This window comes from Zootoca vivipara, chromosome 14 (genome assembly GCF_965207765.1).
Source record: "Zootoca vivipara chromosome 14, rZooViv2.hap1.1, whole genome shotgun sequence".
Classification (NCBI taxonomy): Eukaryota; Metazoa; Chordata; class Lepidosauria; order Squamata; family Lacertidae; genus Zootoca; species Zootoca vivipara.
The window spans coordinates 28,406,827-28,419,517 of NC_142597.1; the positions used below are offsets into that span (position 1 = coordinate 28,406,827).

Consider the following 12,691-nt stretch of genomic DNA (forward strand, 5'->3'; position numbering starts at 1 on the left):
TGGCGATAAGCTGAAAAGATGGCTAAAATAAACACTTCAGCATTAATGTTTAAACACAGCATCCTCTTGACTTTAAGATCTCTGTTTGAACAAAGTTCATGCTGGTTCAGAACATATTTTGGATGAATTTCTAATAGGCATAGCTGACTTTGCAGCTTCTTGCACTTGATTTTGCTGTATACATTTGTTAGTACCATTCTAAGAAAGAAAATTACAGTGGCTCACAGTAGGATAGACCTTATAAATCCTTTGCATGTTATAAGTCAAAGTCCAGGACTATTTTTGCACAATGCAGCATGTGAACACCCAAGGTTAACATTCCAGACACGCCCTGTCTCCTGTTTCTCCTGGCACTGAACACTGTTCCACCCTCTCTTTCTGAAACGTTTCATTTGCTTGCTAATATGGTCTTCAAACGACAGGCATTTGCATTTGTCCTCCCCTGATATTTGAGTAATTCCAGGTTGTTCAAGACCTGTATGTGAATACCATAGTGTGTGGTAGAAAGGCTCGTTTTAATCAGCCTACAGACTAGAAATCAGTGTGCCCTGCATGCAACTTTTGTCAGTTGTAAACAGATTTTGCTTAATGGAGAAGCTACATGAAGGCAAAGAAGGGAGTACAACCTTTATTTTATATTCATTTCAGACTCCCTTTACTTTTCTGTAGTACAGTAAATGGATTCTGTAGACTAGGAAGGCAATTAAGACTGAACGTTCCAGGTCTGTAGCAGGTACTTTGAAAGTGGGATACCATAGCTCAAGGGTAGAAAAAATATTTGGCTTCCCAGTAGATGGAAGACTGCCTTTGAGCCCAAAGTGATAAGGAGGGGAAAGTTGTGTTGTAAGAATTTAAGAGAATTATCTAGATAAAGGGTCCGATTCCGGGTGGAATCCTGAACCCTGGCAAGACGGTTTTAGAAATCCCTGCCAGCGCAAAATTAACAGAGACCAGACCAGAGGTCTAATGGAAAGCAAGGCAGATAGTTAAGCCTGATCTTTATTAAAAGCTGTTGCAACAGGGTATTCCCCCCCCCAACACACAGGAGGGGGGTGGGAGAGACCCAGAGCCATGCATGCAAGCCCTTATATAGACAATTTAAATTCCCGCCCTGGAGTCTAAGACCACTCCCAGAAACATCATAGATACATTTTTTTTTATTTTTTAAAAAGGCGGTCTCCAGCAGAAATCTGAGTGCGTTGTTTTGGCAAGTTACCTGATTGCATTATTTGGCTTGACCACTCTTTTGTTATTATAACTACTTAATTCCTGAATCTAGGTCACAGGTCACAGACTCACACCCTGCTCATATCTTGAATGTGCCCTTAAGACAGGATTTGTGAGGACAGGATTTTGTGAGGAAAGAGACAATGGGGAGATTTCCCACTTTGACCTTTCAGAGAAATAGTGAGGTCAATTCATTCAGGACCTAAACTGTGGGGTTTCAAACATGTGGTCTTATATATACAGTTATGAACCTTAAAATTCTTATAACAATTGGAAGGGTTTCCAGAGGACATGGGCACAGGGAGCTGGTGCTTTGTTTGTTAGTACAAATGAGAAGCTACACAAGTGTGGAGAACAAGAGGTTTATGGTGTGGATTCTCAGACTTGCCTGCAAGAATTCAATTCAAGGGATCAGGCTCCCTTGACTTGTTTGTACAGTGACTTAACAATGTGTTCAGAGGACAAAACACACTCATAACAGGCTGGTTATTGAGGCTAAAGTCAACCATTTATCAGTTAATGTGCAAGATTGTTTAAGACAGAAGTCATTCCTCTCAATAAATTTGCCAAGCTGCCCCTGAAAGAAGTCTCTTATCCCAAATATTGAGCCTTTATAAACGAATCTCTCTGTGCCATTGTGTTTTCTTCTTTCCTTCCTGTGAATATGCTGTCCCTCCCTTCCCAAAGAGAATATGAGGCTGTTTTCTAGAAGTGTTAAGAATGTTCCTGGTGTTGGGGCCAAACAACTTTCTTCCTAATTTAGACAAAGTATTGGAAGGAATCCTCTTCTGAGAGAACAAAGTAGTAAATCACAAATTCTCCATTTGGGTCACTGGTCCAGTTGGTGTATTGATGTCTGGTTTAGGTTGAGTTTCCAAACTTTTGTACCTGTAGTATGTCGTATAAGCCGAAGTTTTTGGCTTTCCTTGCATCAGGTTCAGGCCCTAGGCAGAGAATAATTTGTTGGCCTTACTAAATATTTGTCATCTTCTTTAGAATGTGTTATGGAAAACACTGAAACCATCATGGGATATATTATTAAATGATTAGTCACCAAGTATACTAGGTTTATTGATATTGGATTCTCAAAGGGAACTGAAAATTGTAATGAAGGTTGAAAATGGCAAACAGTAATGATGAGATTCTGCTTCACTATCTAAAATTGTACCCCTCAAGTTGATTTTATTTGGGGAACAGCAGCAGAGTGAAGCTGCTATAAGTGAAGCTCTTCAGCTCTGCTAATTCATAACTTCTGGCATTGACAGTGAATGCCATTGCATCTTTACTGATCGAGTCCTCTTTCTTCAGGGGCAGCTTAATTTAGCCTGAAAATTTCTTGTCTTTTTGAACTGGTTCGGGCAATTGTATCTTGCCTTGTTAAGTTGAGATATGCAGCAAGTCTTGCTTGTGCATGGAGCCCCTTGGTTCCTTGCTTTCCTTTTAACTATACTGTAGTTTCACATTTAACCCAAAGTGGGAAAACAAGGTTAGTAGCTTCAGTACAAGCCAGGAAATTAAACCAGATTCAAACCATTGTTTAGTATCTTGGCTTGTTCTGAACCTGCAACCTTCTTTTTCAGTCTGGAAGAAATAGCTAAATACCGTATTTTTCGCTCCATAAGACGCAACCCCCCCCCCCCCAAAGTAAGAGGAAATGTCTGTGTATCTTATGGAGCGAATGCATGGTCCCTGGAGCCGAATTGCCCAGGGCGGAAAGCAGATAGCCTTTAGCTCTTTCTTTTAAAAAAAAGCGTTAACAAGAGGGAAAGAGAACTCAGCTGATTGCAAGAGATCAGAAGGGAGACAAGAGAAGCTAGCTCCCTTCCCGGCCCCACCCCCTTGCCCAGGCTTCCATTGTTGTGTTTCCCCAGCAACATGTGACTGGCTGATTAGATTATCTGTCTGGAAACTGTAGAAATGGCTCCCTTTCATTTTCTTTCCTAAAGAAGCTGCAGAACTGTGAGTTGAACTCCATAAAAACAGGGTTTCTCCCCCTTTGCAAGGTAAGCTGCACAGCTTTGAGCTGATACTCAAAAAAATTGGAGCTTTCCCCCTTTGCAAAAAAGCTGCACAACTGTGAGCTGATCCCAAAAAACAGGGCTTTCCCCCTTTCCTCCTCTAAAAATTAAGGTGCATCTTATGGAGCAAAAAATACGGTAGTTATAGTAAAATAGGTTTGATGGCATGAGGTCTATGCATGAACAAAAGACTTGCACATATCTTAGTTTAATAATCTTAGATATGATGCTCCAAATGTGGCTGTTAGATATGCATACTTGGACGTATACACACTTTACTTTCCTGATTAAGGAAATGTGTTTTGAGTTCCTTTGTCTGTTTTGAAATGCTGCAGAAGGGTCACATTTATCAGTAAAGAAAGACATGCATGACACACACACACATCAGTGGAAGGAATTAAGAGGTGGCTTTAAGGACCAGTTTGCCTTGTATTCGCCTTCCAGTGGGCAGAAGGAGCAACAGCCCCCTGGAAGTGTGGCCATGCAGCTTAGTTTATTAGTACCAGTAGCAGGTTTGGATTGGTCTGTCATGCTGCATTGCAGTGAGAGGAAGTTTTCAAGTTCTGAAGGCTCATCATATGCATGGTGCAAGAGAGGGTAGTTTTTATGAAGTACAAAGTTCTTTCCTCAGTTCTTTTCTTTCCAAAGTTCTTTTCCTCAACATGGTGCAAGTGTGGTGGGCTTCTAGCTGTTGCTGTTTTTAGTTTTGTAATTGGATTGTTTTATATGTATTTTTAACACGTTTTATACTTCTATTCTGTTTATAACCTCCCTTGGAAGATCTTTGCCATGAAAGGTGGGATATAAATTTCTTAAATAAAAATATGGAAAAGCTAGTTGTGTGTAACATCAACTTCTTTTTCTCCATAGGCACTTGCTGCCAATGCCGGCACAGGATTTGCTGTGGCTGAGCCTCAGATTGCCATGTTCTGTGGTAAGCTTAATATGCATGTCAATATCCAGACTGGAAAATGGGAACCTGATACTTTTGGGACAAAGAGCTGTTTTGAAAGGAAAGAAGAGATTCTGCAGTACTGCCAGGAGGTAAGCAGTCATTCTTTGTAGCTGGTGCAACCTTTGTTTAGATCCTGGTGACTCATAACTCAGCTAAATTTCCCAACTGCAGTGCAGTCCCTTCCGCAAAGCACTTTGCCACAACAGTTTATGTAGAGATCATGAGGAAGTACCACTTGTGACGTAGTTCCCCTGTGCATGAAAACTAGATTTGTGTTGCCCTTGTCTGTTCAGCATTTTGCAAAGGCTTCCATTGTAAAAGGTTTGGGGATTGCATTCCTTTCTCTGTCTAGCTATTCTGAAGTATTTGCAATGACATACATTTTCTGTGTGTGTGTGTGTGTGTGTGTGTGTGTGTGTGTGTGCGCGCACACACACACACACACACACACACACACACTGCATATCTCTAATTGCCTTGTTACCTGAGGTAAATAGTGATAGTTCAACCATCATTTAGATCCTGATGACTGCTAACTTCAGTGATAGTGCATCAACAAGAAGAAGTGACAAAGAATGACTGTAAACTGCAGATTCTGGCCTGATACAATCGCATTTCCTGTGTTTTACCTGGCCATGCCAACCAGGATACTAACCCCAAAGCCATCATAATAGCTGTGCTAGACGATTGGTGTTACAACAGCAGCACGTTTCAGCTTCTTTAAGGTGCTGCATTGGTAGCAACAATCTGATAGTGCCCACCCAAGCAAATAGAGGAGGAAGATTTCAGCATATGTGTAAGTCATGCATATGTTTTTGTGCTTAGGAAGCAAAGAACCAGCAGCATTGTGTTGGCAGTTGTGAATTTTGGGAGATTTTTTTTCTTGACAGGTCTGTTTTACCCATGATAAAATTTGATTTTTCTGCAACTTCCAAGGCTGGAGTATTTTCAAGCCCAGAATAACTACCTTCAGGAATTTCCTCATCTGTATAGGAGATGGTCAGGTCTGAGTGGTGTTCAATTTAAATATCTACCATTTAAATATCAATTTAAACACCACAAGACACAACCAGAATTCACTCATGCAAACTATAGTTTGCTTATTCAAGTGTAGAAGTAAGTTATGGTTTCTGTTAAATAAAGAATTACTTAGGAAAGCAGAATATGTGAAGTGAAGGGGGAAGGAGGAGGCAAAAGGGAATGTGCGAGAAAAAGGGTCGTTCATGTAATGCCAAATTTGGATTTGGCATTACATGTGAACTGGCTTGTTGTTGACCTAGTTTCTTATTTCGATAAACATAACAGGCTTTTTGCACATTTTGTGTCCCTCAAGGAGTCATCTTTCCTTCTTAAAATGTTGTTTTTTCCTGTCTCCTGCCAAGAGTCTATCAATTCTCCATGTGTATAGTATTTCTTTTCACTTTTAAAATAGATTTATCCAGAGCTTCAGATTACAAATGTGGTGGAAGCCAATGAGCCAGTCAGCATTGAAAACTGGTGTAAAACAGGCAAGAAGCAGTGCAAAGGCCACACCCACATTGTTGTTCCCTTCAAGTGTCTTGGTAAGTACTTCCGTTGACATGCCTGACTTTTGTTAGTGTCTATTTCTTTTAGTTATTACCGCCCCACCCCCATATTTGCATGTAGAAACTTCATAACAACATTGACTGTGCATATTGATCATGCCAATGGTGTTTCTTTCAGTAGCAAATGTTCTTTCAGTAGCAAATGTTAAAAATATTTATGCAGAGAGTGCATAGAACACCTTTTCTATATTTTTTAATTCTGGCTGGTTTAATGGAATTAATATGGTAAGGCTCATGTCGTTGATTTAACTATGATTTGTTTAGTTGATTGTTACTTGCATTGAATCTTTGGGCATAAAATGAACCCTGGAATTTTAAGAAAGTGCAGTGGATCTTTCATATACTTAAGAGCTACCTAAGAAAGGAGTTTTGGTTGTTGTTGTTTTTTGTCAGGGTGGGCATATTTCAAGCTTAGGAATTCTCCTTAGTTTTTTCCTAGAACTCCGAGGTCCACCAGTTTGGGGCCAAGTACAGGCTTAGAGAGAGAGAGTGGGATAGGCATATTGTTAGAATTGAGGAATAGTGTACCAGCCTGAAATCAAAGAGAGCCACTTCCAGTCAGTATATACAGTAATGCTGAAAAGCCCACCAGTCTGACTTAGTATAAGGCTGCTTCCTATGTTCCTTAAGCTGGATGGCTCAGTCTTGCCAGTAGAATGTCCTTTGCCTTATAAGCATGAAAAGTCCTGTCTCTGTTGCTGTGGAGTCTCATGAGAAGCACCTCTCACAATTGCCACCTGAAGCTGCCTCTGCGGCACCTTCTCCAAATTTGTGAATGGCTGTGTTAAGACTGCTCCTTTTAGTGTGGTATTTATTTTGCTGATCCTTTGTGTCTCATACCTGATCATAGTTTATTCAGATCGATGTCCTAGGTTGTGAAATGTGGTTTAAAGGTGAAAATGAACAAAATGGGGCGTTTTCCCTTGTACCAGTGCAGGCAGGTAGTGGCCATCATTTTTATGGCATCCGAGGGAGGAAGAGTTTGTGGAGAATCTTTACTGGGTGACCCCTGACAAGCAACACAATGGTTTGCCACTGGAGCATGTCATGCAAACAGAGTCTGTCTCTGCATGGCCATATTGTGAAAGGCTTTCTCCAGTTTCCTAAGTCAGTCACATGTACCAATATCCTTTAAAGAAAAAAAAACAAATTAAAGTGAGCTCAGATTGTGGGAGATTTCTGAAATTCTCTGCAGAGTCAGTAAGCATAAGATGTGCTTCTAGATGAACTTGGCCTGTGAAAGGTCTAGTTTCAATGAAAACAGGCCACTACTGTGTACTGTGATTGTGCTCCTTCTCTATCTTCTGTGCAGCCTCAGTTTTTTTGTTTTTTTTTACAGAATTTCAGATGCAGGTGGAAACTTAACCTCATACACCTTGTAGATAATTAGCTTTGCTTTTCCTCTAGTTTCCCTTTTCCTATGGCTGTGGAGAATGAGGCGCAGTTGGCACTCTTGCTGAACTGTAAATATGTGAGACAATAGGTTGATGGGAGTGGGAGCAGAGCTAGGCTTGGTGAAGAAGGAAAAGCAGACTATATGTAGACTGTTTGGTTAAGCTGCTGTGTGGACTAGAAATGCCTCATCTGTCTGGGCTTAAATGTGAAGTGTTAGCTCTATTAGCAGTGTTCTCGAAGGATAGACATGCATACCGCAGCTTGGGTTACTTCCTTAAAAACTACTGATCCTTCAATATATAGGAGATCATTTTAACAGGAACGAGAAACTTCTTTAGTTGCACAGCTGAGTTGGAATTCATGTGTGCCCTTTCTAAAATTAACTTCATTCACATTGTATTCTGGCTTCCATGAATCCATAAGAAGATATAGAGGAGACATATTTCTTTCCAGGTTCATTGTCCTCACTGTGTAGATGTGCAAGCCCTTGTTCTTGGCTCTGATACCAAGTCAAAGCAGACTTTGGAACAGTTTAGAGTTGGCAGCAAGTTAAATGAAACTGTAGTGGCAAATACTGTATTGTTGGGCTTTTTGGCATGGATGCCTTTCCTGTACATTAAAGCAGGTGAAAAACACTAGTGCAGTGTTTCTCAAGCTTGGATCCCCAGCTCTTGTGCTACAACTCCCATGATCCTTACCTAGCAGGACCAGTTGTCAGGGATGATGGGAGTTGTAATCCAACAACAACTGGGGATCCAAGTTTGAGAAACACTGCACTGGAATCTATAAGTTTCTTTTTATTGCGTTTATCCCACCTCTCCTTCAAAAAGGACTCCTCCTTGCAGGTTTTTTTCTTCTTCAGAAGAACGTTATAAATAAGAAATCAGTGTTGCATGTTGCACTGTGAACTTCTGTGTCATGATTAAGACCAGGAGGGTGAGAGGCACAAGCAGCTTCTACAGAGCCAGTGTGGTGTAGTGGTTAGTCTGCTGGACTAGGACCTGAGAGACCAGGGTTTGAATCCCCCCACTTGACCATGAAGCTTGGTGATCTTGGACCAGTCACTGCTTCTCAGCCTATCCTACTTCACAGGGTTGTTGTGATTAAATGAAGATGCCATGTACCCTACCTTGAGCTCCTTAGGGAGAAAAGTTGGGCTAAAAATACAATAAATGCAGTAATAAATAAATATTTCCTAGGCCGTGGTTGCCTTTTGGCTACTTGGTGGTGGCGTGCTTCCTTCTCTGGGCTTTGTTGTTGCACTTCTCCATTTCAAGGAAGCCAAGGGTGAATTCCCTTCTATCACCACACTGGCTCATCCAAGCAAGCTGCGTCATTCTGGTGCTGTGGAATAATATAGGAACACTTGCCTAATACTGTTGGTTTCAGAATTGCTTCTGCTTATGGCAGGAAATACCCATTGACCCTCACGCCCTTGCTCCTTAATTCTACCCCTCACTGCTGTGCTTTCTGCCACACGTCTACATGTGGCATAGCTTCTCTGGCCCTTATCCTGCCACTTCTGATACAGGGTGGTGATGCAGATAGTATTTGTTATCAGGGGACTCTTGCTTCCACTTCCCTTGCCCCACCTGAAGTGAGATGAAACTGCACAGAAGCTTGTGGGGGGATCACAGGGGGCTCATTTCGTCAGCCTCAGGTCTGCTTTTGGGGCATGAGGCGTGTTGTGCTACCTTAAGCACTGTATGCTTTAATGAGAACAGGACTAGCAATGAGGGCATCACCCCAGACAGAGGCCTTTCCCATCTTGCCTCTCACAGAGCTTTGCTGCCTAGAGATGGGCATGGGAGGGAGGAGAGGTTGTAGTGAGGACACAGTTTCTTGGCTGGCAATCACAGTGAAAGGAGCTCATTCTGTCACTAGGGGGTAGCATGCAGAGTCGTACCTAGGCTCCTTTGCACCCTTGGCAAGGAGCTTTATTGGTGCCCCCCATGCTCTTGGCAAGGAGCTCCACCAAGGCTCCTAGAACAGCCAGAGTGGAGAGGTACAATTTTTGTGTCCCCCTGAGCCTGGGCCTTTGGTGGGGGCCAACCTTGCCATCCCTTAGGTGCACCCCTGGTAGCATGCCTAAAGAGCCTTGTCGTTCACCTTGCTGTTTGGGAGTATAGCTGGAATCCCAGTGTGGGTGGGAGTCTTACCTCAAACGAAAGCAGGATTTTTAATTACCGGTTTTTACCTTTTATTTCTTTAGAACATTTTTATATCCTACTTGTCAGCCAAAAAGGCTCTAAGAATATCTTAAAGGTAAAGGTAAAGGGACCCCTGACCATTAGGTCCAGTCGTGACTGACTCTGGGGTTGCGCGCTCATCTCGCATTATTGGCCGAGGGAGCCGGCGTACAGCTTCTGGGTCATGTGGCCAGCATGACAAAGCCGCTTCTGGCAAACCAGAGGAGCACATGGAAACACCGTTTACCTTCCCGCTGTAGCGGTATCTATTTATCTACTTGCATTGATGTGCTTTCGAACTGCTACCGGTAGGTTGGCAGGAGCTGGGACTGAGCAATGGGAGCTCACTGACCTTCTGATCAGCAAGCCCTAGGCTCTGTGGTTTAACCCACAGCGCCATACAATCAAAACAAGACAATACATACTCATAGGCTTACACTTAAAAAGAACCAAACCAAAACCCACGATACACAATTTGTTCCTATATGGACCAGTTGACGAAGTTCAGGGTCAGGAGGCACCTGGTGGAGCTTGGCCTCCAGAAAAGCTGATGGACTGAGCCTTCTGTTTCCTGTCTCTCCCACTGAGGCAGTCTGATGGAATGGCTGCCCCCAGATGACAGTTTGAGGGAGAGGAGTGAGCTCTGCTTCCCAGTTCTCCCGTTGCTGGAATAGCTGCCACCACATCACTGTTTATGTATAGCAGGGGTGGCTCACCTGGTGGCCCTCCAGCATCACCCCTGGCCAGGGATGATGGGAGCTGTAGCCCAGCAAACACCTGTATTTCAACAACTTGCTTCCTATTAGCTACTGAGCCTAATTCAGTGTTTTCCTTAAAGCAAATTGGGACCAGGATACCTAAGCAGGATTGGCTCTCCTGGACCAAGCTGGTTTTTCATTTTGCTTTTGTTTTATACCCTGCTCAGTTTTATTTGTGATACACAGTTGTATTTTGCATCTATCTAATTTATCTAGCCTTTATTACACTTTATTGAAACCTCTATTTTTTATTTGAACTGCTTAGATATTTATTAAGTGGCATAAAAACTTTATAAATAAATAATGCTTCAGCTGCCTTGGTTGGAGACTGCTGTATCTTTTCCTCTTGTTATGGTACTTGATTTGGGCTGTTAAATGAACTCCTGAACAGATTGCTTGATATGGTTTTAATGTTGTTGATATTATTAGTATTAAATGCTCTTAATTGACATATTAGTATGCTTTATGCTTATTTGAACTTTATATGATTTGAATAAATTGTTAATTCATTTGTCAATGCTAAATTGCAACCTATTATGCTTTTTATTGTGTTTGTGCTACTGTGTTTTAATTGTCTATTTTCTGTGACCCACCTACTCAGAGTAGGCCCACGGAAATCAATAAATTTGACTAGCTTAGACCTTTTAGTTTTAATTGGCCTGCTCTAAGTAGGACTTTGTTGGATGCAACCCAGTGAATTTGTGAAAAATGTCATATATAAATAAACTGACTGCTATACTTGCTTTTTATTCAAACATTTATTCAACAGCTTATTGCCTCATCTGTTGTGCAGCTTCTTTATTTAGTCTCAACTTCTTCTAACTTTTGTCACTCTTCCCTTTCCCTTTCCCTTGATTCATCTAAAACCCAGCTTAGATTAGTGGAACACATGATATAGGCCCCATGCAACATTGGGACTCCCAAATGCATGAGGTTGAGCAGCACACTTAAATGGGCCTCAACTCAGAATCTCCCTGCATGTGCAAAGTTGGCATAATACTATTTGCGTAGTCTAGTAGTGCCCAGAGGACATAATGTTCCGTGTAGGACTTGGCATGCTGTTAGCACTAAACAAGTGTTAAAAAATAGCATTAGTAATAATAATAGCCGTGTCCATCTTGGATACTGGACAGTGAAGTGGTTCACATGTCAGGCTAAGTCATAATGGCTCCAACAAGACTTTTTCAAGCCTAATTATTGGGGGTAGTACAAGCTTGCTGGAGTGTGCAAGCTGGCAAAGGAAAGTTAACTCTTTCCTCCCCAGCTGCACACTCCAGGAAGGTCCAAATCCAAATCACTTTATTTCAGCTTTAAGCTCATAGACATAATAAAACAAGAACAGAACCACGCACGATTACCAGGAAGGTCTGGCCCCCCCCCCGGACCAAACTAGGCTTGGTAATAAAAGCAAAAATATCATTTTCTAATTAATTACTGAGTGGGGAGGGAGGGAAGTATGTATGCAGTGTGTGTGTGTGTGTGTGTGTGTGTGTGTGTGTGTGTGTGTGTGTGTATGGTTCTGGCAACAGTTTCTCCAGTTTGTACATATACCTGCATGCCCCGAAAGGTTACTGACCCCTGGCTTAATTGCGAATGTGACACAATCAAGAACAAACTGTGGCTTATTTCTGACTTAAAACAATCTGTGTTTGTACAACATGACAAGCCATAATATGGCTTGGCTGTACTGCCCATGCAGTATTTGTGAGATGGGTATGGGAGCAGAAGCATGTTCATTGTTTAAGATGGGCTATGGCTTAGTGTGGCATGTGAACATGGCCAGTGGCTGTAGCCTTTATTAGAGAACAGAGTACTGATTGTTCCTTTCTGGTTAACTTTCTTATTGTATTGGGTGTTCAAAGAAAAAGTTGAAGTAGCTTAGGGTGCAGACCTATTCATACCGGGCTTACTCACAGGTAAGTCCTATTTGTGTGACTTACTTCTGAGGAGACATATTGGATTTTGATGTCAATCTCAAGTTTCCAATTATCTTCAAATGCATGTTTTAAAAGCCTTAGTCATGTCCTCTCCCTGTTTCAATTAATTTAATATCCTGAGCTCCTAGATAAAATTGAAAATCCTGACAGTTGAGAGGCCTTCTAAATATAGAGATATTTTACCATTGCTATGGATCCAGTTGCATCCTTTTTCTGAGACATGAAACTTCAGTAGCATCAACAAGGCATCCTGTGGTACCTTATAAGCTAACAAATTTAATGTAGCATAAGTTTTTAAGGTTGATGGTCTACTTCATCAGATGGAAGTAAATGTCTCTAACTAGAAAGTAAAGCTTGGGACTTGTGTGAGAGATATGATTTTGCAGTTGACTTGTGCTCTTTCCTTCTCCACAGTGGGTGAGTTTGTCAGTGATGTCCTCTTGGTTCCAGAAAAGTGCCGATTCTTCCACAGGGAGCGGATGGATGTGTGTAAAAGTCACCAGTACTGGCACACAATATCAAAAGAGGTACGGTACCTTGGCTGCAAGAGAAGGAATGCTCAGGCCTTCTCCCATAAGATGCCATGAAGTGGTATTTGAGAGAAAGCTTGAAATACAGAATTAGAA

General features: G+C 41.8%; 1 protein-coding gene across 4 annotated transcripts in view; it reads left to right on the forward strand.

The window, feature by feature from the left end:
- Nucleotides 1-12,691, forward strand: part of APLP2 (amyloid beta precursor like protein 2) — a 58,676-nt gene that overhangs the window by 21,529 nt on the left and 24,456 nt on the right. For all 4 annotated transcript variants that reach the window (XM_035138844.3, XM_035138845.3, XM_035138846.3 and 1 more), the window contains exons 2-4: nucleotides 4,116-4,289; nucleotides 5,633-5,762; nucleotides 12,480-12,592. In XM_035138844.3, the coding sequence (XP_034994735.1) occupies nucleotides 4,116-4,289; nucleotides 5,633-5,762; nucleotides 12,480-12,592 (417 nt within the window). The remainder of the gene's footprint in view (nucleotides 1-4,115; nucleotides 4,290-5,632; nucleotides 5,763-12,479; nucleotides 12,593-12,691) is intronic.